General features: G+C 42.2%; 1 protein-coding gene and 1 long non-coding RNA gene across 2 annotated transcripts; one reads left to right on the top strand and one right to left on the bottom strand.

Moving 5' to 3' along the window:
• Positions 1–443: 443 nt before the first annotated feature.
• On the top strand, positions 444–3,228 carry LOC147049776 (uncharacterized). Its single transcript, XR_015067454.1, has 3 exons — positions 444–586; positions 2,026–2,117; positions 2,326–3,228. It is a non-coding gene; the product is annotated as an uncharacterized LOC147049776 (long non-coding RNA).
• On the bottom strand, positions 3,072–27,005 carry stk32c (serine/threonine kinase 32C). Its single transcript, XM_085922641.1, has 12 exons — positions 26,571–27,005; positions 20,020–20,075; positions 15,603–15,754; positions 11,638–11,811; positions 9,823–9,860; positions 9,597–9,686; positions 9,026–9,129; positions 8,723–8,839; positions 7,392–7,517; positions 7,158–7,286; positions 6,639–6,706; positions 3,072–5,792 (listed from the first exon to the last, which is right to left on the bottom strand). The coding sequence occupies exons 1-12, from the start codon at positions 26,650–26,652 to the stop codon at positions 5,603–5,605; spliced, it is 1,326 nt and encodes a 441-aa protein (XP_085778767.1). The 5' UTR covers positions 26,653–27,005; the 3' UTR covers positions 3,072–5,602.
• Positions 27,006–27,960: the final 955 nt, after the last annotated feature.

The raw sequence follows: 27,960 nt of genomic DNA, 5'->3' as shown, positions 1-27,960 counted from the left end.
AGGATGAAGACAGTCTGGCTTAAAGAAGATAACCATGCTGACTGCAACCAGGTTGTGCATGAGTGGGAGGGAGGCAGAACGGAGGAAGCCAAGTCGGGCTCGCTAAAAGGAACCAATCGATACCATTACATACTTATAGAGGACATTTTTGGCTGCCCAATTGATTGGATTTCACAGCGCTCCTGCTGGAAAGAGAGAAGTTTGGAGAAAAACAGCAGCGGCCTAAACATTGTGTTCTCTTGATTTGATCGATTCTAGAAATGAAGTCCAATTAAAAGCCACCACCAAACAAACAGTGTGGCTTGATCAACTCTGAATTCATTGGAAGTCTATTGGTGTGACTGAGATGTCTCTCCCCTCCCTCCCCAGTCCAAACATCCCACCCCTTCCCAGAAACGCAGCTTTCTGCTCTGCATTCCATGTTTTCATTAAGAATCTGGGCGCAACCATTCCAGAGGAAACAGCAAAGTGGGATAGAGGAGTCCAAACTAATTGCTCACCTTGCTCTTTGTAAAAGACACCATGGTCCACCCCTTCACCTTCACAATTGGACTCATCATCCTCTTGATTGGCTACACCGTGGCAGGTAAGAAAAAGGAGCAGAGCTTGAGATTTCGACACATCGGTGTGACATTTGTGACTTTTACTTTTAGCTCAACTGCACCATGTCGGTGGAGGCACATGTGGTTGTAATTCATTGCAGCTGTAGCTCAAAGACAACATTTAGTTCTGATCAGATGTCGTCGCTTTGTTTGCGTAAAGCACAATTCAATGGGAAAGTACTTGACGCCCTTTGCGCGTGCATTCCGATGACTTCACACGGCAAGAATGGTCGGTGGGATAAAGAAAACCCGGTGGCTTCTTTTGCACCAAATTGTGATTGAATTCAGCCTGCGCTTGCAGGCAGGAACGTGACATACGCACTCAAGCTCATTGACCTTTGTCTTCTGGCGCGGTCACTACGTTACATCACCACGTCCGTTTGCCTTTCTTGTAGACAGACAGTCTTTGTGTGCAGCTCTTCAGCGAACGTCGGCCAACGCAAACAGGAATGAATGCATCTTTGGAAACAGTTAGCTGAGGCTACATAACTAGTCAGCTACTTTGCAGCAAAGTGCGAATTTTCACTCAGTGGGTGAGGAGTTCATTTTGAATACCAGCATGTTGCTCTCAGTGGCTTTTTTTCCCCTCACTTCCAAATTGCATGTGTGCACGCTGATCCTACAAACACGCTGATGTAAAAACACAGCTGTGGTTAGGGGAAGGGGTGCTGTTGGTTTTTCAGAGCCAATTGGAGGCCCAGCAAAAAGCGTCTACTTTGATAAGCTCACATCTAATTGTACCTCCTGATCTCATTTGTGCCACTGTCTGTCACTGTAACTTATGTTTTAGAAATGATTCGATGAATTGAAGGTGAAAATAATGACAATGAGCATAAGAAACGTGAGGCCTCTATTTCAGGAAAAGCATGTTTTGGGCTTGTTTTTTGGAAAGCAATCTCAATACGTTGGCCTCCTTCCTCTCGGTCCACTTCCAGTTGGACGTGAATAGGAAATCACAAGTGAGCAATAAGTGAGTGTCTCCGTTTTTCAGTCTCTCTTGTCTGGTGGGCCACAGCAGGCAGGCAGGCAGTGTAATGATGGAGACCAGAGTAATTCTCAGTGCCTGGACGTTCAATATCACAAAAGGCAGTTTGGCAACAGCGGGGCGCCCGAGTTTCATCCAACCCGCAATGAAGCATTCATCCAGACAAAAAAGAAACGACCATTGCATATTTGTATTTTGTTGACTCTATTGAGAAGCAGCAAATTGAAAATGGACTTTTTGGACAATATGACATGGACGGATAAGACAAAACTCCAATTGATGTTGGCCTGGGTGGGGCTGCTTTGCTCATTCAGGACTCGACGGATGCAAGCCTTTAATTTCTTTGACTTCTCCGAAGATTTTGAACATTTTGTGATCCGTTTCTGTGAGTTTTGCGTCTGCTTTCCAGTGTGACTTGACTCACGTGTGCATTTTCAGAGGTGGATGCCGAGCGGTCTCCTCGAGCCGTGTCTTCCGGTGCGTGTCAAGAACACGCCAGTCGTCATAATCGCTTGGATGAAGTGGAGAAGGTGATTTGTTACAGCCAATCTCAAAAACTCATCAAGAAGTCGTATACTTCATCTGACCTTCCCTTAGTAACTGCTTTGGGCGACTGTATTATTCATACAAATCAAAGTATTGTATAATTCATGACTGATGATTCCATTATTCATACTACAGCTTATTAATGTATTATTTAGTCTGGAAGGACACAAACATACCGTCTGTATTTTGCAGAAAGTGGAGGACACTGTAGACAAGTTGGAAGTTGAGCTGGCAGCTCTCCTGGAGGCCATCGAAGATCCTAAGTGGCGCCCCCGACTGGACAATACAGGAACACCTGTGGACATTCTGGAAGCCCCGGTGAACGTTAACTCCTAAACGAGAGGGATTTTGCAGTATTGCATATGATATTATGAGTTGACTGACTCGCCAGTGCTCGACTTGTCAACAAATTCCTTCACAAGACAAAAACAGCCAGCCCAATGACACCTTCTGGGAAGGAGTTTTATTTCTTTATGAAAGCAGTTGAAGTAGAACACAAAAGCAGTTTGCAGAACAAGGTTTTCTCATCAAATCCCCTCATAAAAACCCCACGGGTTGTAGGATCATATGGAAGAAAGGAGAAACATAAATTGCATCGTCTGAATTGAATGGGAACAGGGCAGCCACCTTCAAAGTGTAACGGACAGTTCAAACATCGAGACTTTTGCATTCCTTCAGGGCATCCACTGGACCACTGCTGATTAGGAGACATGCTTTGCTGCTCAAAAACAAGCACAGAGCGCTTTAAAAACACCAAAGAGCATCCAAACTACGACTTGAGGAACACGCCAGTAAAGTGAGCAAGCAATGTCCATCTGGGAATGATCACCGCTATCGAAAGAAAGAGAAAAAACCAAGCCGGCATTGAAAGCTACAATCGTCAAAACAGTTCTTCATTTAGCCATACAGCGTAATGCATACAGATTGTATTTGAAATGGTGTGTCCACTGTTTCAATTTGCCCAAATATGCCCATTTTCTTCTTTTTTTGGAACCCCTTCTTAATATGTAGAATAACAACTTGAAACCATTCAGATGGCACACTTTGAGAAGTCTACCGTTTATGTGTAGTACTGTCGGGTTTCCATTTTTTTTTTCCTAAATATAAATACTGTAGTGTGTTGAAAAGAAATATATTACAATTCAAGCAATATGTTCCGTGTATGAAGCAATATCACTGGAGTTTCGGCTCGGACGGGCTGCTGGTAACAAGGCTCGTTCTCGGATAGAATACTTTTGAGATGGCATCGGATTTTGGAGAGGAAGAGGAGAAAATAAACCTCCTTGATATGTTTTATGAAGGATGCTTGTTGGTTAATACTTGGAAGAACTCAAGGCAAGGAGTTGAGAATTGACACTCAACGTACCTGGCTATGGAACTACAAACATGACTGCCCTCTCGAGGTATTGACAGCACTTTTCAATACTGTACAGTATTTTCCCCCTTCTTGATGTTCAAATGCATTCACAATGTATTTCAATTTGTTCAAAGCGCACGGTAGACCCCAAACTATACAAACATTTTTTCATTGCAGGTGAGTCCAGAACATAAATGCAATGCAAGTGGATTTGCGTTAAGCGCTTTGGTTTCTTTCATTTCATACAACTTGGAAACAAACGTTTACTGTCCAATTGTATTCACCGTAATGACAAGTCATCAACTGTAGGGGAGAAAAAAATACACCAGAACATTCTCATTGCCGTATGAACATGAAAACTATCAAGACAACTAACAGGATCCCAAATGCTAATTGATACATGAAATTAATACCATGCCATCCATATAACACCCAATTCAATACAGTTAAATGTCAGAAAAGAGGCAGGCCAGTTGCACGCCGAGTCAACAATGGTGTGAAAATTGAGGTATGCTATTATCGATAGCTTGTGCATGCACAAATCAGCCGTGAAAGCTCAAGCTCCAGGCTTTGGCAAAATCAGGCTTATACTGTACTCCACATGCAAAAAACAAAAATAAAGGGGGGAAAAATAGACAGAATATGACAGACTTGGGGGATGCTACGTTTTATGTCTCATTCATTCATTTTAAGTAAACCGTGAGTACAGTCAGTATTTTAAAGAGACACTATTTGAGTCCAACCTCGAAATTCAAAGATCCAAAGATTTCATATATTATGGGTCCATCAAAGGATTACAAAACTTGAATGTTTTGCTTTTTTTGGTGGCCAAGTAAGACAGAAGTACGCTCTGGTTTGCTCCTTGCATGGTGTAACGTATTACAGTAAACATTTCTTTGAATACATTCAGTCATGCATCCTTACATTGTCGTGAAATATCATGAGTCGGATTAGTTATAAAATGGAAATCGTTCACATGGTGCGATGGATCGTGTTGGACTGAAAGATATCGAAAAGTACTGTTTTATGTCATTTAGCCAGATGACGCCACGCAGGCCAGAAGATTCATTAAGTTCCCTTATGACCCCAATACTGACCGCTTGTTCGTTTGTTTGTTTGTTTTACAGAAAGAAGAAAAACACATTCATTCACATAGTTGCTTAGAAATGGTTATGCAAATGGTAGAAAAGCTTTGGCCTATGTTGCCTACAAGATGTGCCTGCACACTTGGAGCCAAGAGCAGAATGAAGCAATGCGAAGGATTGACTCCACAAGCTTCCTTCTTTAGTTGACTTGAAATATGTTGACTTTGCAGCGCCACATAAAACTGTGGTGATTTTTATTTGTTACCTACAATTTGCGCTATTTACATGGTTTTCAGTTTGGAACGGGCTTTCAAGTGGATCATTGCTACGTTTTCCCGTACCTTTCAACTGAAATGTACAACTATCATTATGGCAATACTGGAGTTGATTGTGAAAAGAATTTGAACAACCGACAGCTAATTGCAAATCTTAAATGTACCTTACGACGTCTGAATTGAGCCACGCAACAATGTCAATTCTATTTCCTTTGACACTGTTGCAATGATTTTAGGAAGGTGTGGCAATAGAAGGACATGAAAAATACAATTGCTCTGAATTAGGCCATTCATGACATAAGAGAGAGAGGCTGAGAGGAGGAGTGAAGCAGAGACAAGCTAAAACTGTAAAACTGCCTGTGCGTGTTGAATAATTCAGACATCCTAGGCTCATTTTGAATAGGAGGCAGGAAAATGCATCTGGACCAAAACCAGCAAAGCCACCAAAATATCACAGAGAGCAATTGCTCAGGCAAGGCAGGATGTCATCATCCCTCGCGTGCGATGCTCTGAATGAATGAAGTGCAACGTTGCATAGAAGTCGGAGCATAGTGGAGGGCCGACGAGGAGGTGGACAATCTGCTTCGTTCTTGCCTTAGCGGGCGGGGGTGAAACTAATTGGGTCCAACAGTGAGTCAGTCCCGCTGTGCGCTTCCTCCCCTCCTGGCAACTGCAAAGGAGAAAATATCGATGGGCATGGCACTAAGAGAGAGACCTTCTTCATCCTGGATCGTGCGTAGAGAGCTGATGCGCTAGCAGCTGCCGGGGGACGAGCACACCGAGCCACACATGCTCAGTTTGGAAGAGGATTCGGGCTCGGGTTCCGCTTCGGGATTGGCCGCGTCGTCGTCGGCGCCGCCGGCCTCGGCGTCGGCGCCGCCGGCCTCGGCGTCTCCCCCGGCCTCGCCGCCGCCGTGCGCCTCTTCTTGACGCTTTTTCAACCTAGAAAACGGAGTCCGCACACTTCAAATGATCAAGTGGGATTCATATTTGACACGATTATTTTTAGTTCCCAGAAGCGAATATAGATTTTGGAGAATGGAAGAGACAATGTTGAAAGTTTAATGAGAGCACTTGTGTGATATGATGTTAGAAATGGGATTCATGAAGAATCACCCAGTTAGGTTCAAATGTGTCATTTCTCAAATCCTACAATTTGCATGAGATGAAATATTAGTTTGGAGTACGGCGGCCTAAACTCTAAATATGTACGTAGACTGTCACTTGGTAGCGCAAAGACCTTGTCGGCACGGAAAAACACAGGTTGATGAACAGACAGGTGCTGCCATTATGATTGTGGAGCGGATGCTCCTCTTTGCTTCAGTGAGTCAAGCGTGAAAATAAATTGCTTTTTTTTTTTTCTTTCCCCCTCCACACGCCTTTATCTAGCTACTCATCCATTTAATGGTTTCTTACTTACCCTTAACATGCATGTGGAGCGATGCAATAGCTTCAACCGCCGCTAAGCAGAACAGCTAATTGACGGTGTCAAAAAGTGTCAAGATGGTCAAGTAACAACAATATGAATGAACCGTGATATGCACTTAAATGCAAGGAACCTTGACATAATTACAATGGCTGTAGTTGGCAATCATGGTATTTTTGTGTCTCTGCTTCTTGCTGTTGTTTTTATTCGCCATTTTTATCTCCATTTTGAAGAGGCCTGATTGCAATCTGAGGCTTTCATTTTGAGCTATATCCATATTCTGTCACTTGGCAACAAATAATCAGGATTGTGTCACTTGCATCGTGTTAAGTCAAGGCAGTCTCAATTGGCTGTTGGCTTACTTCTCTCGGTTGAAAATCATGAACTCTTGCTGCACTGCTTCAAGGCACTCCTGTAGATAGTCATTCTCCTGCACACACAGAAAAAAAAAACCCCACATGGATTGTTTGTGCATTAGTGGCATAAATAAACGTCAATGTCAATTTGCATCACGTGATGATGTCACCTGTGAGATCAGGTTCATTATCACAATAAGCCATCAATTGTCTTCTTCAAAATTGGATGTTTTGCATTTCTGAAAGCTCTTGAGGGCATGGCAACAGCTCTGCATCATTTAATGCAGTTTCCTTACAAATAAGGTGAACATCTGGAAATTGGGGGAATGTGGTAAAGAATTCCACTCACTTGCTAAATTTCAATTTGTTTTAATCAGGCAGGACGTGACCAAGGAGGAGATAAATATCGCTCTTAAACTTACTTGGGGATTTAATCATCAAAATTGGTGTAATTTATTGAAGTTTGCAAAGTTGCACGAAGAAAACTGGTGAAATAATCGTCTTAATTGACATCATTGGACTTACAGATTGTGAATCTTTGCTGTTGTCCCTAGAGCGGTTCTTTGCCAGTCTTTTCTTCTTCTTGTGAAGGGGACGAGATTCCAAAATCATCTCCTCCAGCTCAAAAGTGGGATCGCAGTGGAGACGACCTTTCTGTATGACCATAGGAGGAATCCAAAGAAGAGATTTAATCCGTTTTGATTTTTTCATGAAAGTATCGCCCGAGTGCGTGTGCACGTCGGGTTGCTGGAGACTAACGTTTGGAACGAATCCAGCGTCTGTTTTCTTTTCATAAATGGCGTCCCAGTTGATGTCAGCGAGGTAGGGAGAAGTCTGCATGTCAGACAGGCTGGAGAAACGATGCTCAGGGTTCACTGTAAGTAGCTGGTGGACACAAAACACACACACACACTCAAATCACTTTTGCTAGAGACAGAAGTTTCGGTCGGAAGGGAAGAAAAAATGTCGAGATTATTATTTATCACTCATGATTTCAAATTTAAATTTTGGTACAGATTTGAGAAAGCTCATGGCCACATAAAATGAAATGGCAAGCCGGATCTGGCCCCCGGGCCTTGGGTTTGACACGGATAGAGGGCAGTGTTATTCCAAGCAGTTTTCATTAGCTGATACCGTTCTCCCTGAATATTGGGGGGTAGTTCACAGTGCGTGCCATTCGTTGGCTCGGACGATAACACGCGTGTGATTTTTTTGGCCCCTTGTACATTTCAGTATTGTGCAGTTTCATAGACGTATCGATTAGCAGCCGAGTGGAAAAGTCCAGCTCTTGGTCCAGAATGTGCACACCAGGAGTGCCAAATAATATCAATCTCTTATCTTAATGATAGAATGGAGCTCAAGTAAAAGAAGGAAAAATAACAAGTATTCTTGATTCAGTAAGTATTGAACAGATTGAAGCATATTTGGAGCTTCATTATCAAGTTAAAGAGTTGAAAACAAATAAAATAGTGCACAATATCCACAGTTAGTCCCTGTGCCTCCACGAGAGATTTCTAGCCTCGTAGTCGTGAGGGTCTCTCCGCTCATCTTTCCCCCTCCCTCCATCTGTAGCCAAGCCATTTCCCATCGACCTCCCACCCGAGCACGATGTGACCTCTGATGTAACCCTTTTATCTGTCTGTTTTGCTCTGCTCTTCCTTTCAGCTGGCCCTTGAATTGATTTTGATTTCATTATGTTTCGATTTTACAAAACTGAATGTCTTACAATTACCCTGTTTATGACAGGGAGGCCTGTAGAAAATTAAAACCATCAAAAATATACTCAATCAAAAGAAAACCAAGTTAGATGGTTAGAAATAAGAAATATTATTTGTAGGTGTAATATGGCTGTGTTAGTCGTGGATTTTCAAGAGAGTGACATAATCCATAACGTCTTAAAAAAAAAAATAGAGGCTTATGTTTAGAATCTTTCTATTTTATTGAAGTCAGGCAAGTGCACTGTCACTGACTACCTTCAAATGAAATACATGAGCTACCTCCTATAAATTTGAATGTGGTGAAATGACGTCATGTAGGGCAAATCAATCTGTAAGACAACTAACAAACAGCATCTGATGTCCCCCACTCACCTTCCTCAAAAGAGAAACCAGGTTTTTGGGCCAGGCCGGGCTGTACTGGACACTGACTGTGCTGAAGAGCTGGATTAAAGACTCCAGTGAGTTACTGGCATGAATGTCATAGGGCCTCTGGAAGAGAGGAAGGAAAGAAAGATGAAAGATGAAAGAAGCATTTAGGAGAAAAATACTTTGTATCTAGATGCATAACCATCAAGTGTGAAATCTAACAAGTAGGGATATGAAGCATGTCATAGAAATGTGCTTAAAACTGATTTCGGTTGTGAAAAAGTTGAGAGTTTGAGTTTCACGCCTTACCCATCCCCGTAGAACTTCGAAAATGGTCACACCTAATGACCACCAGTCCACTTCAAATGCATAGCCCATCCCTCCATTCATGAAAGACTGAAAGATCTCCGGAGCTGAGAGGGGAGGGAACACGGTGTACAGATAGTTCACATTTCAAGTGTTTCTGAAGCCATGATGAAATCAGCAGACATCCCATTTGGAGGCCTTTTTCTGCAGCTTCGAGTCACACAGAGCGACGACATCATCTTTGTCACACACGGATTATTTGAGCGTCGATCCAACAGTTTGGATGTGCCAATCGGAATGCTTGCATTGTCAGATCTCCACAATGAAAAATATTTGTAAGTTCGAAGGTCGGGGCTCTGAAGTGCTTCCAAAACCAAATCAAGGAATTGAAGGAGCTTTATGTGCAATCATGCTAGAAGAGAAAAAGAACCTCCCCTCAACTGTCTCATGAAGTTGAAAGCATCCAACATGTTTTTGAAAGCTGAAGAATAAAGAGGTAGCAAATTCAAAGGCCTAAATTCTGACGGTGGTCCATGTTTCACCAGACAGTATGCAAAAAAAGCTGAAGGGTTACCCATGTACGGCTTGGTTCCAGCTAAGGCCGTTGCTCGCTCTCCATCCTTTATTATTGTGGCTATGTTGAAGTCTGTCAGATGAGCATGGCCTGAAAGGAAATAATCAGACAATACTCACTCTTTTAGAATCATTCATGAATTATTTAGATGAGCAAAAGGACAAAAGGAGAACATAATTAGACATCCTCCCATGGTGCGGTCAGTTCCCACTCAACAAATCCTTACCTTGCTCATCCAAAAGAATGTTGTCTGGTTTGACGTCTCTAAAGGAACACAAACACAACATAATCATGACTTCATTCAGAACATGTCAGTCATGTCATTTTTCATAGCCTAGGGAGTAAATAGGGAGCACTGGGATTAATTGGAAATATAGTATATGAAAACCTGTGGGAGTTGATTCAACATCTATGGACATTAAGTGTGAAATACATTTTGCAAGTGTGCATGTGTGAGCATGACCATCACATGATGTTTTCATCCTTCATTAATAAGAATGCACCAGAAGACCCCACGGAGACTGCTGCTGATTTGTTAGCACGTGGCTCAATATTAGTCAAGCATGCCTCATATTTCAGCAGTTCCCAGGCAAACCAAATGATTCATGTGCTGTTGGATGCCAAACTAATTATATTATACACACTACTTTGCATAACACAAACGTTTGTGGAGCCATTACTCCCAATGTTCCAAGACCCAAATGTTAAAATGCTCCCCCCACCCCCCCAAAAAATGGAAGGGAAGCTACTATGATCTTGCAGGCTGAAGGGGCATACATGCATATTCATAGGAGAACTTCTCAAGTTCAGATACACTAATAACCCTTGCAGCATGATAAAAAAAAAAAAAAAAACTCAGGATTTCTTCATTGTTAACCAAAAATGCCTTTAGTGAGAAGAAATCAGATGAGACAAGCCGTTGCTGCATTAAAATCCTGATGGAGACTACACAAGAGGGACTCATCCCTTTGCCTTCTTCACCAAAAGAAGAAATTTTGCCTCCTTGGGCATAGCAGCAGCAGCAGCAGCAGCAGCAGCTGACTGTTGCTAGGAGACCAGAGACCTTCTTCCCTCAGCTAGTGCAGTAAAATAATTGTACGGTATTCTCCTGTCAAAAACTTGTAGGGTGGAACAAAACGGAGAAGCTCGCGGTGGCTGTGGTTTGGATTAGGGCTGCGAGAGCAGACTGTGACAAAAAAGGCAAAAGGACTTTTCGGCTCAATGTGCCACCTAATGTGTAGCAAAGGGAAGAAGCTCAACAGTAAATAAATATACACATTTTTCTTTCAATGTATATATCGGGCTTAAAAGCTTCCCTTGCAGATGGATCCACACAAGCGCACTGTTGTCAGATGGTACACCGCAGCTCCAATGAGCTCCAATCTAACTCTTTTTCTACCTCCCGTGGTTCTAAATCTGGGTCTGCAGGGGGAGGGGGGAACTAGCTCTTTCACCAGATAACAATTAACGGTGTTCTCAGCACATTTGAAAAACAAAGGCTGCAGACTGCATGCCCGCCGTGGATACCGCATCCAACTAAATGATCTGGAAATGGAACATATAGGGGATCTTTCAATGAAAAGGAATTCCATACTGCCTATGAATTACGAGTGAACAATATGACGCTAAATCCTTGGGGTTATCCGTTCAGACAGTTACAGATTGGTGCAAACGCGGATACTGTTGATATCATCTAAAACCAAAATAAACACAACAGCAGAAGATAGATACAGTCAGTTGAGAAAAACAGTTTTATCTATCCCTGAGCTAAAGTTTCCCTCAAACAATTTGAAACTGCCACATCCAGACACGATATGAAATGTAGCCACAAAATTCAATCCCAGGCAGGCTCCATGTTCTCCACCTCGATGGGTGGCTTAAAGCTGGGATTAGTTTCACTCCATGCCTGCCCACCTCGGTTTGCCAGCAGTTGTTTTGAACGTTATCGCCCTTTTCATTCCTGTCAACACATTCTTCCTGGCTGCCATCTGTGACGCTAGCATCAATTCACATGAATGAGAAGAGCTTAACTCTGTAGTACCTGTGGATGATGTGCTGGTTTTGCAGGTAGTCGAGCGCAAGTGTCATCTCGCAGAGGTAAAGTTTAACGGCATCCTCACTGAACGGGACGCTCTGCTGCAAATGGTAACGGAGGTCTCCTCCGAGCAGGAGATCCACCACCATAAACATGTCCTCCTCATCCTGGAACGAGTACCTGGGTGGGGTTTACGGATGGACACAAGTCACCAATGTATTTTTTCAAGCTGTACACAAAAAGCAAAGACGCACTCCATGCAATTACAGAAAACATGCGTCACTGGCTTCAATGGATTTGTTTACACCCGCCCAAAATGACGGAATTCAAGATGTGCATTGAAACAGGACTTTGTTGGGATTTGTGGATAAAACGCACCACCAAAGTCATTTTGCCACTTTTCAATGAAGTCGAGGTTAAATTGACAATGCAGCCCATCTTTGCTTAATGTGACTTCATTGGAAAGTGCTTTTGCTCCAAAGTTGACACGTTGGTTAATCAGGCTTACTTAACCGTGCACATCAAATTAAAACACAGGCTTTCAGAGAGAGGCTGGGGATTTCAAATGCTTCACGTCATGATTTCTGCTCCATAAACTGACCAATCCATTAAGCACATGGCTGAACAAACCGGATCCAAACAAACTCAAGATATCATTTTCCAAACCCTTCAACTTTGAGAAATGGATGCGAGTGAAAATGAATCCAAAGACAAAGTGCACATGCCCTTGCTCCAAAGAAAGAGGGGATAAAAAAAAACAACCCATTTCAAGCAGCCTTTGACTTGTTCTTGACTTTCATATGATAGGACCGATAATGGGTTGTTCTGCTTTGTGTTGCTATTAAATAATTCAAAATGTCATTTCCTACTGCAAATAAATGGCCGGCCGGTGGGTGATACAGAAGCAAAGATGCAAAGATCATCTTCACTGTCATGGCAGATGGCTGGCCCCAGGATGCACGATGGCTCACTGTCACCTATTTATCACCTCATGGGCACTATCTAACTCACAGGAGCCACTTGACAAGATAGCTTCCACTGCTCTGCCACTAACACCCCACATTGCAAAGAAAGTGACGAACCTGAATCAAACTCAGTCAAGGCAGCAATCTGAGGTCGGAGATCTGTTCAAAAGCAGCAAGAGCTTGGAACACTTGGAAAGGGGACCGGCCTGCTTTAGTCACACTGACGAAGGTTCTGGCAAGAAGGCGACCGAGGAAAGGGCTGAAATAATCAGGCCACGGTGACAAATGAGCACGGGGAGGCAGGGAACGAGGAAGAGAAGAAGAAAAATGACAATTTGCTATCCCGTTGCCTGTCTGCAAAGTTAGGGCGGCCTACATAAAATTGACCATAGGCTAATTGGAAGTGACTGAATGGGCTTGCAGGTAGCTCAGAGGATTTGACTGAGAACTCTTCCTGCTTTCAAAGCCTGAAAACAAAACAACGCGTGTCCACCGGCAGGTGCCCTACTTTTTCCCATTTGTATACAGCGGTTGTCGAAAAGTAGCAGCGACGTGTCGCCTGAAACCGCTCATGTAAGTTTTAACGTTACGTGCCAGTTTTCAGGCAGGCGTGTCAGCTTGTTATGAAATCTGACTGAGGCTATAAAGGGTTACTTTGTTCCACAATTGCAGAAAGGACTTGTTTCACCCATGCCTGAAATCAATATTCTTAATGGAGTGTGAGCAGGACGCAGCGCATTTATCCACTACACTCCTCTTGTGCAATTGGATCGTGATGAAGGGGGGAATAAACAAGGGGAAAAACACCATCCTTCTGCACATCACACTCACTCTAGACGCTCTATCAGTGGTTCGACCAAGCAAAGGCCACATACTTTGGCCAATGATTCTGTAGGGAAAACGGACAATGCTGTATGAGCTATTTGCTGTCGTGCTCAAGGCAAAATGCTCTTTTCCAATAACAAACCATAAGGTGACCTCTAAACTCTGAAACACGTGAGAGAAGGAAAGAAAGAAAGAAAGAAAGAAAGAAAGAAAGAAAGAAAGAAAGAAAGAAAGAAAGAAAGAAAGAAAGAAAGAAAGAAAGAAAGAAAGAAAGAAAGAAAGAAAGAAAGAAAGAAAGAAGTCAGTCAGTCATGTTCTAATCCTTGGAAAGATCTGACACGTGTAGTACATAATATTCAATAGTCACCCCTCCAAGGTAATCCAGTTAACTCCGCCGTGTGAGGGTCTGACAGTGTGTTTGTTGTAAAGTCAACATCAGCTCTGCTTAAGGCAGCTGATGGGATTCACAAGGTATCCTTTGAATCATTTGCCTCCGCAGCTACAGAACCCAACAGGATATTAGAATGAACTGCGCGTGGGTCAACCATGGAGGAAATCCAGTCTGTATATCCGAGAAGCAAAATACCAGCCCAGCACTCTTCTGTAGGAATCATGATTTCCTGTGACAGCTGGCTGGTATGTTCCTGCAGATGTGTATTTGGCTCTCTCCTGGCACAGTCTCAAGAAAAGCACATCTAAAACCATATCAAGGCTGGAGCTTCTCACATGTTTGCTTTTGAGACGAGCGAGTTCCCCGATTCCCCGGCGGCTCTATTGCATATGCATTCAAAATTGCTAAGCAATAGAAATTGCAACGCCAAAGAGGTAAGTAAGCCCGTGAACACGGGATGTGTCAGATCTATAGCGTTTTTCGGGGGAATTCCTAACATCTCCAGTCGTGACGAAACAAAAAGGAGTCGATTCAATGCAATGCAGGTAACGGAGCATCTTAATAAGTCAATGATCTCTCATGGAAGTAAGATAACCTTGGAATAAAACACCTGGTTGTTACCTGCCAACATTTTGAACGTCAACAAAATACAGCTGTGCTCCGACTCCATCGCGCAGCAGTGGTGCGTCTGAACATCTGACAAATACCGCTGAGCTCAAGACAGCACTTCTGTTTGATGGCGCTACCTTGAAGGGGACGTTTTTTTGCCACTCTCCAAACATCATTTGGTTCCTCTCGTTTGGGCAGTCGTCCAATTTTCACGAGTGGGCTGGATTTGCCCATCACTCGGCGGCCAGATTTTTGCTTTTACATGCCGAAACGGAGCGCAAAGTGTGAAAAACAAGCAAGAGTCCAAGAAAATGAAAAGCTAATTTGAGCGCATTGACACCCCCAGCAATCACGTAAACATTGTTCACAAGGAGCTAACGCCATTGTCAACTTTAGGAGTCATGGTTAATACATGCTTGTCACCATTATGGATACTAAATGAGAAAAAAAGTGTCAGATTGTCAGCTGCTCCAAATTCTGTAGGTAGGATTGTATGCGCATGGCAAACTAGAACACGGGAGGGCTTTGGCATGGCAGCCAAACACTCGTGGTGGGAATTGAACTCTAAAAAAAAGCTCATACTGTACGTACACTGATTAAAATGGCCCGGTCTCCTTAAGGTGGCTACAAGCATTCACAATTCGACTAAAATGCTTTGTCACTAACTGCATATTATGATGTGTGAGAGACAAAATCTCCTTGCTGATGGATGCACGCAATATCATGCTCGCAATTACAAGAGAGTTAAGTGCTTTGTGCAATATGCCATGAATGCCGTGCCAGGTCCCCAATTACATTTAGAAACGTGTCCCGCTCGGAGATGAGCGTTGAATAATGAAAGCCGCCGCCGCCGTTCATTGACTTATCCAACTCCAGGGAGAAGTGAGGTCAATTCGCAGCACACTTATTACCAAATGTATTTGCATGAGTCCAAAATATTTAGTGTAAATGATCAAAGTTAATCATTGTGATATTTGTAAAGCATTTGCAAAAGTTTTTTTTTTTCCCCTTCTAGTGCCAAATCAAGTTTTTGCAGGTGCATTCTATCCACAAAGAACGTATTTCAGGTTTGAACCAAACATGCATCCCCGCCCATGAGTATCTTTTGGCTAGACATGCACGCAGGCAAAAGACAAAGCATTGCATTCCACATGAAAAGGGTAAAAACAGAAGATAGTCACCAGAGATTGACTAAAAAAATATGTTCAATTTCCTGTAGAATCTCAAGCTCTCTAAAGACGTTTCGGACCTCATCTCTTTCGATACATTGTTGTTTGTTCATGTACTTCATGGCGTACATCTTCTCTGTGTCCCTCTTTTGCACGATGCATACCTGGTGACAGAATAGAGAGAAAAATGGAAAGGAATTAGGAAGTCAGCAATTTCAAGCGCAATAACGTAACACAGGATTTGATCACTATAGGGTTGACTTCCTCTACGTAGCGAGTGACATCATGGCTTCTTCAGCGCATACGAGTCACTTTGGGGATGCATATGTTTGTTCACACGCCAGATGGATCGAGGTTGCGTTGCATATGTCGCGTGAACAATCACACACAGAAAAATCCCAAAACCAGTATTAAGACCTGCATTGTGAACATGGCCTATCAGTTTATTGACATTTGTTGTTTTTTTTTCCTTTGGACAACAATCACCATTACAATACATAGCTCCAGGCCAACCCTGATCATCTGGCTCATCACGGACCCAGTTTCTCTTTGCCCAAAGCAAGGCCATCTGCACTTCACCGTGCTAGGGGGGAGTCTAAATACACCCTTTAAACTCTTGCAAAGCAAATGTTGAAGAGACAAAAACAAATCTTAAAACATAAGCAATAAACTATTTATGTTTCAACCATATTCCATGTTTCACTGGCTCAAAACAAAATGAAATGCACTTGGGAGGAAAATCAAGGTTTGGGCAAATCAATTCAATTTGATCCGCGGTCCGTCTTCTTATTAACGGGATTACGGTCAAGGATCGTTATTAGGTCCGAACCTATCAAGCGTGTACCCATAGCGCTTTCCTGCCTAGAATCATTAAGATTTGGTCAGCGCAGTAAAATGGTAAAAGTTCAAAAGGATTTATTCATATATTCATAGAGACTAGAAGAAATCCAGTGCATTAAAGTGCCTTATTGTGGAGAAGGCAAAATCAGTAGTCCAGAAATATGCCACTTCAATGTCCTCAAAGCTATTTGCATATAAATGGAGACATTTTCACCTGAACTGGAAACAGTATGAAAAACACATTGGAGCAATTCTCGGTGAAGTCTTGCCGCAGTTCTTCGCTCATTCAGCAAGAGTTGACTCTAAAGTTCCAATTTGATACTAACAGCGGTTAAGTTGCTGTTGACTAGTTTTCCCACCTTCATAAACGCAAGGGACATAGTAGAAGGGGAATACTGAAAATGTGTTTTCAGCAGCTGTGTTTACAAACAGGAAGTTGCAGTCCAGGTGGTTTAGCGCTGCTGCAGCTGATGCATCATCAAATGAAAATGGCTTGATTGTTTTTGTTCAATCAATAAGTGTAGTGTGAGGCTTTGTTGAGCTCAGTGCTGGCGCGGAGTGAGATGCTGTCACATTGTTGTCTGTAATCTTTGACCAGCAGCTGCACAGAGCACCTGTTTAACTCTCCCAAATAGCTTTTTCGAGGTGGCCAGATAGACAGCCACGAGCACCAGCACACAAAAACAAATTGATTTCACTCGGGAGCCAACAATGTCTGTCTCATCGCTCTCCTCAAAGAATATATTCAATTTGACATCATAAAAGCTTCATTAGTCACATTTAATAGTTTTGATCGCTGGAGCATGACAGTAACTTTTTCTTTGTCTTCGGGCATTTATTCCTAATTAGCATGAAGAAAGGAGAATCACACTCATCGCAGCAGGTTCCTTCCTAAAATCACGAGTCATCCAAAGTGTGCTAGCAATTCAACAAATCCTGTGCATTTAAAAATCATAAAGAAAAAAAATGGCTATAGACAGGGAATAGCTTTACCTTAAAAAAAATATATATATATATATGTTATTTCAAAATAAATCGTTTTATTACATTTTTTTTTTACAAATCCAACTTTCCTAAGCTGGAAATGCCCATAAACTCCTCAGTTCGGGTTGGTAGCAAATTTCCATAATATTCATCGCAATCATTTCTGGCAGATTTATCTGCAATAACAATCAATTCAATAGCGAGAAGCAATATAGGAAGGAGTGTGACATTGCAAAGCCATTTTAAATTACCCATCATCACATCTGTATATCTAGCGAGGATCAGAAAATGACTTTTTAGTGGTATATTGGCGCTTTGAAAGCTTCATGCGGGAGCAGAACATTCGGGAAAGAAGCCCGGTATTATCACAATAGGTTTGAGTTACAAAGTACTACTTTTGTGTCTAATAATGGAGAAATGATTGAATGACTTCCCTCAAAGGCATTGCCGGCCGGCATTTGTTCTGCTCAGCGCTATAACACAGTGTGAAATATACTGCACCGTGAGAGACGACATCCATCATTCTCCAATTACGTTTGTGGATTGATGTTAGGACAAATATTGCCAGTGAGCAGTACGGTGATCCCTCAAAGTTTGAAACATTTGATTGGCTTTCCCCCCCACATTTCTGATTCCAATTACAAAGTTTTCCTCGTGTCCTTTTTTTTTTTAAAGGCATCAAGTGACCTGCCTGGAGGCTTGGAGAGCAAAATGGAAAAAAAAAATAAATAAAAATCTAACAATGGCTTAATCATCTTCTGACCTTTCCAAAGGAACTGGTGTCTTCCGACATGACGAGGTGTTGCAGCTTCTCTGGGTCTCACTTTGTCTCTCCACTCTCACTTATTAAACATCGACTTCACACTAGGTCCTAATGAGCACTTACTACTGCTGCTGAGTGAGTGAGTGAGTGAGTGAGTGAGTGAGTGAGTGAGTGAGTGAGTGAGTGAGTGAGTGAGTGAGTGAGTGAGTGAGTGAGTGAGTGAGTGAGTGAGTGAGTGAGTGAGTGAGTGAGTGAGTGTATCGGCGGGATTGGGAAGTATCCACCAGCTGAGCTTTTGGCAGCGCTACTGACCGTCCTTGTCTTAATGCATCAACCTCTGTGTGTTTCTTTTCTCTCGGTATCAAGGAGCTGTCACTAAACTCTTGTCAGTGTCAATGACTGTCACGTCTGGGTGTTTTTACTCCCCCCGAGTGCTTCATCTGAAGGCCTTAATGAGCCCTGTGGATGTGAAAGCTGTCTCCAAGTACTGAGGGGGCTGACAACACATGGGGGGGGGGGGAAAGGTAGAAGATGGCGGGGCAGGCAATTATCTTTTCAGTGGTGCTGCATGGCCACATAGAAGGCAGGCAGGCAGGCAGGCAGGCAGGCAGGCGTGTGTATGTGGCGTCCAACCTCCGCTCCTGTGGCTAGAATCGCAGCAACCTACTAATCATTTCTTGCCCAAGTAAAGATACAAAGGATGAGAGAGGAGGATAGGTAGGAAGCAATGAATGTGGAAGAAAAACTCACTTGAAATTGTGAGAAAAACAATGGACTTGGAAAGTAAATACAAGGCGATAGTTATATTTATGTCCTACTTTTTGTTAAGCTTGATTCTTTTTTGCTTTGCTTTGTTCTGTTGAGATGAGCAAGCTGAGATATGGCGCTGCTTAAATGAAATGAGAAATGAGACTCATTTGACATTTCCACAAATGCTTCTTTTCTTTTCAGCGTCTTTACTCACTAAAACGTATTGATTTTTTGACTGTGGGAGGAACATGTCCTTTTCTGCGCTGATGCTGCTGCTTTTAACTCAAGCAGCGGACCACACAAATCATATCTTATGATTTCTACAGGTTTGGAAGACCCCGCTCGGGTCTCTCCGCTCGGTGTCAGAAGGAAAGTGACAGCAGCTTGGTGGAACAAAGGAATACATCACATTAACATAATTTTGCATGGTAATGTATTCAGCATTGGGAATGACTTTCCACAAAAGACAGACATATTTTGTTTAGAGAGGAGCAAAACCGAATGAATTTGCAAAAACATGCAGAGACTGAAAAGCTTAACAAATATTTGCCAGCATATTTAGGATTCAAAATGAAGATAAACTACGATCATCTCTCGAGCCCAATTGTGTTGACGCGCACACACACAGAGCATCACGTCTCCCCCGGCCGGGTTTTACTTCTTAATACTCGCACAGTTTTTTTGAACACCGATGTGACGCGTGACCATCAAAATGCACAAAACCAACTGCTCCGACAACTCAGCTCTCCCTCCCTCACTCACACACACACACACGCGGGAGCCGAGTTGCTTTATTGAGCACAAGCAGACAGTATCGTACTGCTCTGTAATTAAACGTAGATATGGGTCAAAACTCCCAGCAGGTTTGCTGGCATGGGCTGAAAAGCAAATGGACTCTCCTCTAAGTGACTTTTATTAATTAGTCTTTCAAAGTCAGAAAATAATACATCTTGTAAGCTTAATGTAATGGGAAGTCCAATGCAATCAGAAGTTGTCTGACTCCTTGGCAGAGAAAAGGACTGCGCTAGCCACCGACCGCTATTGCAAATCAAGCGTCCACAATATACGTGCAGCAGTACTTCAAAAGCTTACCTTTCCAAAGCTGCCCTTCCCGATTGCCCGCAAGATCTGAAAGTGGTCAAAATTCACTGCAAAAAAAAAAGGCATTGTATCAATTTTAAATTTGTCACAATACAGAGCAAGAAACACATTAGCAAGAATGTCAAAGTCCCTGTTACAGCTGGATGGATAAAATGTTAATAAACATGTGTTTGTACTTTGGATCATTCGCAATTGAGCAGTGACACATCATTTAATATTGTGGAAAGTTCAACAAACACACTGCCTTGAGGATAGCTGAAAGGGATGAAAGAACAGACCGAGAGCACCCACCCGTTCATAAAAAGACAATCAACAGAGTCCCCAAAGAACACGTATGCACGCACACATCAGCTTCAGTCACCTTCAGTCATATATCCTTCAAGTGTTTATGGAAATGACTTTCAATCATGCATATACTACAAATTGCCTTTATAATTGATGTCTCTCACCAGAGAATGCTAATCAAGTCAAGTAAACAGACTCACAAAAAAATCAAAATAAATGATAGTGTGTACTCTCCATAAAGGATAAAAATAGGATAGGACTTAGCTGAAAAAGGACTTACAGATCATGAAAAAAATAGATATTATCAATATAAATTATAGATAATATCTCAGCCGCAAGAAAACTCATCTTTAAAACTATGGGAAACATGATTTGTTTTCCCAGGTTGGGCTAGACGCTTTCCAAAAGACTGAGCAGTCCCTGCAGCATGCAGCGTAACAGGATTTCATCTATCAAAGAGATTGTGAAAGAACAACATCTTCCCCTGTTGCTTTAGGAAGCTGCTGACACACCAGGGTGATATGCTGAGTGGGCACCCGTCGCCGTCCGCGCTGGGAGATTGGCTCCTGTGGAGGGAGGAGCTGCTCCTGGCGACCAGCCCGTGTCATGGTGGACATTTCAGGAAAAATAGAATCGGAATCAACAAATGTGGATCCACAAGGTTTGCGTTAAGGAAATACGTAGCATTCACAAAGCAAAAGTATTCTATCAATTCAATTTCTACCCACATCGTATTGTCCATTATGTGGCCTCCAGTTTCACCCTAAGGAAGCTACTTAGTGCAAAAAAAAAAAAAGAGGATCCTTACATGATCAATAAAGTGGAGGAGGTATACAGTTCCCCTGTCAGCTGCTACCCAAGTACTGAGCCGAGCTCCGACTCAAGCGAGGCGAGGACTGCGAAAGGGCCAAAGCACGGTCTAATGGGGGCAACCTGATATCTTTCATGTGTGGGCAATCCCATTAGGATTAAAAGTACCGCTGTCGTACCGCTTCTGTATATCCGAGGTCCATTTTAACTACAGTACAGTGAGTCTTTCTGCATTTGACGTTTTCAGTGAGGCAATTACAAAAATAAAAGTTGAAACTGAGCATTTCTTCAAAAGCCTTAGTCATGGATGAAAGAAAAAAATTAATGTTTGACATACATTTTTGATACTGGTCGAGGCATCCCGCAGTCTTAATGATCTAAATATCCGGAATTGTGTCTCAGCCGCGTCCAAGCATGCACCTTCTTGGCAATAAGCCGCTTGCGAGGGTGCCCTCTGAAAGAAAGAAATCTTAGCTTGCCTGTTGTGTCTCTGATGTGCCAATCTTGGAGGAATGCCGGCCGCATAAAGACGCTTACGGAAGCTCATGTGAGGCCTGTGACTGAACTGTATAGTCCCGTGGAACGTGATCTTACCTCCTCCTGGAATCGATACCTTCCTGTTCTGCCTTTTGAAAATCCACATTTGACTCACGGCCTTGTTAGAATAAAGTTTTGGAGGGATTTCAAGATTCGGCAGACACCCACACTGAATGTCAGGAGTAGCAGCAAGGATCAACGCAAACACAAAACTAACTTCAGATTTGATTGCCGCTGCTAGCCATGTTCAGCAGAGCTGAGAGTCAACGTTGGATGCGTATCACCAACATGTCAACTTTGAAATTTCATTCACTGCAGGGATTTTCCTGCCCCTTCAAAGGTGCTCCAAAAAAAAAAAAAGAGTTCTGTGACCTTCCGCTGATGTTTGATCTTGAATGCATCCTTGGAATACTGGGCTGAATAGTGATGAAAGATATTGTGGCTTCATTGATAGGCAAGCTCCGTTTCTGAGATGCTTCTTATGCGAGACTTCATTTGAATGGAAAAAAGTGAGAATATTTCAAAATAAAACAAATCTTCAGTGGAACTGTGGCTTAAATATACTCTACCAAAAACAATTGCATAAATTGAAGCACAACGTTCCCGCCGAAAGCCACTTTTGATGACTGGGTTGACTTAAATGACTATTACCACGGAGCTGCCACCATCATTTTTTGTTTTCTTTGATCACCGCTGTAGCGTAGTCACCGGGCTCTCTAAACGGTGCTCATAAATATTCATCAGCGCTACATAGCTCGTTATCAATGAGATGCAACCGTCTCAGTAATGGCTCTCAAATGATAATTGGACCAGAATGAGGAGATTCAGACGAGGGCTGCGTCAGGGAAAAACTAACAACATTTTCAGCAAAGGTAGAACACCACGTGAAGAGAAGCAGGCCAGCACGAAAAGGACTGGAGCTTTTCATAGGCCACATGATCGAATAAAGGATTATTAGTTGTCTTCAATAATCAAATTGGAGGCCCGGGGTTAGCAAGATATGCTTTGGGTAGGAGGCAAATGTGATTAGTGAATTACAGCATGTAAACATTGCTCTTAAAGCAACACTCTTATTGCATTTTGTGTAGAAGTACACGCTGATTTACATGATATAATCAAATCGTGAAAACTCCAAAGCAAAGCCCTAGGCAAGTGCAACACAAGTGAACTCAAACAAAAGGCCAAGGATGGAGGGAGGGAGGGAGGAAGGGAGGGAGACGGAGCCTGAGACTGGTCGCTCTGCCTTGTCCTCCAACAGTGATGTGAAGAGCACACTCACCTTCTTGCAACCTCATTTTATATGGAGAGCCACTTTCAAAGAGAAAGGCTCCTACTTTGCTGCCAGTGATTCATTCAAATATAAAGTTCCTTTCCAAAATAATAAAACCAAATTGAAGTATTGTAACGTTTCAAACAAGTGGAAGCACATTATGTTGGCATTCCTCCTCTATTGTGCTGAAAACAAATGTTAAGTGAAAGCATTCTTATTCACTTCTTGACTCTGGAGTGGGTGTAAGAAGCGGACGCATGCGTTTATCCTCCATCATTGTCAGAAAAAAACAAAAACAAACCTCAGGCCCATTGGGGACAAATCAGACTGGCTTATTATGTCATCTTCGAAATTCTGCAACAAAGCCTGAACAAGTCAAATGAAGACATTCAATGTGGCCTACAAAGCACATAGTCTTGCAAATGTGTAAAAAGAAAAAAAAAATCACTAATATATGAATATTGTTGTATTTTTAGTTGAGACATACAAATACGCGAGAAAATTATCATTCTAGGCAAGCTGCATTAACCGTGACATAAAAATGATGCAGAAGGAGAAAAAAATAAATAATAATGTGTGAAAAGTATAATTGGTCTCTGAGGGCGATCCTGTTTTACGTTGGACTAGCTCCACATATAAAAGAGCGTACCTAATGAATAGGACCAACATCTCAAGCATGTTGTGTCACTCTTGCTGATTTAGTCATTGTTCTCTATTTGCAGCCAAATATATCCCAACGGTTCAATTCAGGTTCCTCCACAGGAATTCTCACGACTGCTCCATCTCTTCTTTTTAATTTTTTTTTTATCATGAACCTACAGTAGTACTGAAATTGCAGCAGTGGGAATAGATTGGGGATAGCCCAAAAGAAGCAATATGGGAAGTAAAAGCCAGCCCAGCAGATGGTTCGCCGATGGTGGCGGGAGAATTGTAAAATAGCGGTGTCGGCAAGAAAAGCCTCGCTTTGGAATATACTTTCTGCCATTTGGTGATCGTAGTGTGCGAAAATTGTTAATCCCTGGAGTGACAGCTATGTTATTAAGACCCTTGGGAAGTGTTCAAATTGGTGGAGAAAATGACCAAATATTTTGAATTGAAATGATGCATCAAGCCGGGCTGCTTTTCATTTTTTTGGATTGTGATTCAACCTTTAAATTGTAAGTTTACGTTAAGAACACAGAGTGGCGATAAATTATGAAAAGTTGACATGCCATTGTTTCTCCAACTAATGCACTTAATGCATTTTCTCAGGAGTGCTATTTCCCATGACAATAAAAGATGTATTTCCTACTTGCTACAAGTTCATGAGATCTTTTCTGATTTTCATTTTCAGTCATGTTTAGGTTTTTACAATTTTCCACAGAGAAAAGGTTATGGCCTTTCAACAATGGATGTCTCTGAGCAACATTTCAGCCAAAAATGTCAAATGTCAACATTCTTCAACCCAAATTGCCCAACTACATTTTTCCAACTTCAAGGCTTCCATTTTCCTTGACATTTGATCGTGTTCACTTTTGTAAGCATGCTACAACTGTTTGTTTGTTTGTTTGTTTGTTGTTTTATTTATTTAATTTAGATGTGATAATTCTGATTGTATTCCTCACATATTGCGCTCCGACGGCTCCGACCAATGCTGATGGCTTGTTTTTTTTTTTTGTAAGAGGCCAGTAGCTGCAGGCAGTCCAATAAAAGCGGTGAAACTGGGAGTTTGTAACACAGATGAAAGCAAGTGGGTGTCTGGGCATTCAGTGCAAGTAATCAGCCATCTCTCTGCAGCTATCTTTATCCTCAACAAAATCTGCTTTCATTGCCTCATACACTTATCCTTGACGGGAAGAGCAGTCACGCACACTTAGACATTCAGGCAGACGCGCACGCGCACAAGTGCGCAAAACAAGAATGGAGGCATGCTTATTGTCCACATAAGTGGAAATTTGCCTTTGGCTTGAGCGAGGAGCCTCAAAAGTACACAACAGTATTGTGGTGCAAAAAGAAACCTCCTGTTCCAGCTTTGGTACTACTTTGTTAGCAGTCATTCTTAGAACTGAATAAAATAGATGTCAAATAATGTCAAATAAAAGCATAAACTTGCATTTCCCTGGAGAATTTTCAGAATGAGTTGACCTTGTCCACTTCATTGTGTTTGTATAACTATTAGCCCTTATATTTATTGCACACTACAGAGTAGTAGAGAACACACAGTTTTCATTTTTGTAGAGCACATGCTCTTCATGAGACGAAAACGCTGGCAGCCACACAAGACAGCATCAACAACCTTTGATGAAAGACAATCTGCTGCTTCACAAACTGCACAATCCTCACTTGTAAACTTTTCAAGGAGGGTAAATAACTTTCAATGCTTTGTAATTAAAGCAAATGAATTAGAAAGAGCACTCAAGAGACACACCTCTGCCAAAGACTGATTGTTGGCCTCGAAACTGCGCGCACGCACGCACGCGCGCACATGCGCACACATGCGCGCACACACACGCGCGCACACACACGCGCGCGCACACACATGACTTGAGGCCATTGAAAATAATCTGTTCAAAAACAGTGATTTGTGGTGTCATCTCAGGGTGATGATATATAACTCAACCTATGAAGGGCAAATTTAGACTGAGAGAAATAATTGCAACCTCTTTCATGCCCCATCCAGCAATTGGAGCAAAATTGTATGACCACAGCAACAATAACTCAATAGTAAATGAATAGGAACAATGATGACATGCAAAAAGACACACACAAACAAAAATCTGCTTCTTCTTGTTTATCACTGACTCCTTTATTTGTAAAAATAAGTCAATAGTGACTTCTATTATGGTTCACTTTGAACGTCCAGAAGTGAACTTCACTTGAATGGCTGAAATTTAACAATGATCTCGTGTCATTTTTTAATATGTGGCAGTACTGCCCCCCTTTATCACAAGCTTCTTCGAAAATGAGATTTGACCAGATTATTGCAGGGACTGCAGTTGTTCGCCAATGACTCAACTTCAGAAAAAGATAATTTAGATACATGGCGCTGTCTGCAGGTTTTTTTTTTTCTTCACATTTCAGGACACTTTTTTTTGAAACTTTCACAACTGTCAGGAGTGTAAAAACATTTCTTCTGGATATCGCCTTACATGAGGAGCAAAAAAGATGCTCAAATTGGTTATTCCTTGCAGTCATGGAAGCTGTGGACTACTGGAAGCAACATAACCATATCCCTGCGGTGAAATGACCTCATTTACTCAAGTTGTCCCTCGAACTCCCTTGACCACCGAAGCTCTGTACTTTATCATCAAGATTCAGCAGTGGACTTCAGAGAGACATCTGACAAGCCATCATGAATGAACATGACTTCCATGCATGACATTAATCTTGCCTTATGGATGCAATTGACATTTTGGACATTTTACGGGTACTGGTTTAGTGGGTGCTATGCAACACTTTTCATCGCAGGTACTGAAAGGAAAATAGAACAATGTTATATGAAGACAAAACAATGGGTGCGCTGAAACTTGGTCAACTCTGTAGGCTGCAGCAAGCTCTAAAGCTAATTCTAATGACAGACGATGTAAACAAAAGATTGAAAAGCATGCACAATGGCTCAAAACTCCGAAAGGAGTGTTATTTGCACTTTGTCATCACTTACCATCTTCCTTTTCGTCAAAAACGGGTCTCTTTGAAGAACTATTGGCTCCCATCCTCTTCTTCCACTTTCCCCAGTGAAACATTGATGCTCAGATAGCATTCCTCGCCTCTTGAAGAGAAACTACACCTCAGTGGGAGACTAAACGCTAAACAGGAAGAAATGCGCACACATTTCACGCAAACCGAACCCGTTGTTTATTTGGTTGTTGTTGTTTTTTCTTGCTGCATACCGCCCGGGTTACTAATATTATTTGGTCAGAGTGATGCATGTGCAGAGCGAGTTAAAGTCTTTTTTTTTTTTTTTTTTCCTTAAGAGAAGCAAGCAACGGCGGTGTCGTGCAAATGTGTTCGTTCCACGGGCACGGTCGGCTTGTCAATCGGTCTCGATCGTCTTCCGTAGTCCGTGAGAAGGAAACCGCACGGACTTTACTCGAGCCTCTCGGGCTCCGAGTGAGAGGTGAGTCAAGCTACACGAAGTTACCACATCGGAAGTTAATCAATTCAGTTTGAAGAATAATATCACGTATTTCAAAAACATGTTGGATTAGTATACCCAACGTGGGGATTTGTCATCGCATTAACATTGCCATGTGAGTTAATATTGATTACATTTGATAAAAATTTAAAAAGCAAATCTCCTAATACCACAGAGAAGTAATACGGGTGAAAGTTTGGATTAATATATCATGAGAATGCATGTTTTTTCGTCTGAACGATGCGGCGTTACACGACTGATAATTGGTCGTAATTACTGCAGAACCTTCCTAAAGATATTTTATGTTGAAACGTAAAACCGGAAGTTGTGGTTGTTCAACTCCGCTGACGGCTGGACATTGAATGGAAACGACGTAGAGCGACTTGTCACGTATGACAAGCACATGGAAGAGAAGAGCCCAACAAGCCCAATGGTTTCTCTTTTGACAAATCCCACCTCTCAAATGACATTGCTTTCTCCGAGTACTGTGTCACACCCAAGTGCTTCCCGGCAAGCTTTCAGCGATCTTTTCAGCCCTTGAAGGAAATCAGATCTTCCAAATTTCATAATTGAATTTGCTGCGACCGTACCTCAGAAATAAGAGTTGTATCTGAAATTGGCTTGCACAAGGAAGGTAGCTCTGCTTTTACTCTTCTGTGCTGACTGACTGCTGACATTTGCCTTTTCTATTAATACCCTACCTTTTAAGTATATACCAAAATAACTATAGCAAGAGAGTAAATACCTATAATTTGATATCTTCATCAAGAAATCATCATGTGCTTTGGCAATTTTCCCATTTTCTATTTCAACATTTTATGAACCAGAAATATGAGCATCAAAAAATGAAATTTGGTTGAAGGGCTTTTAAAAAGGGGGCACATCTGCCCCACAGCTCCAAAGTAGGGGATTTGAA

The sequence above is a fragment of the Syngnathus leptorhynchus genome, chromosome 10, assembly GCF_054491065.1.
Source record: "Syngnathus leptorhynchus isolate UIUO chromosome 10, UIUO_Slep, whole genome shotgun sequence".
NCBI classification, from domain to species: Eukaryota; Metazoa; Chordata; class Actinopteri; order Syngnathiformes; family Syngnathidae; genus Syngnathus; species Syngnathus leptorhynchus.
This window is presented reverse-complemented; position numbering and strand designations above follow the sequence as displayed.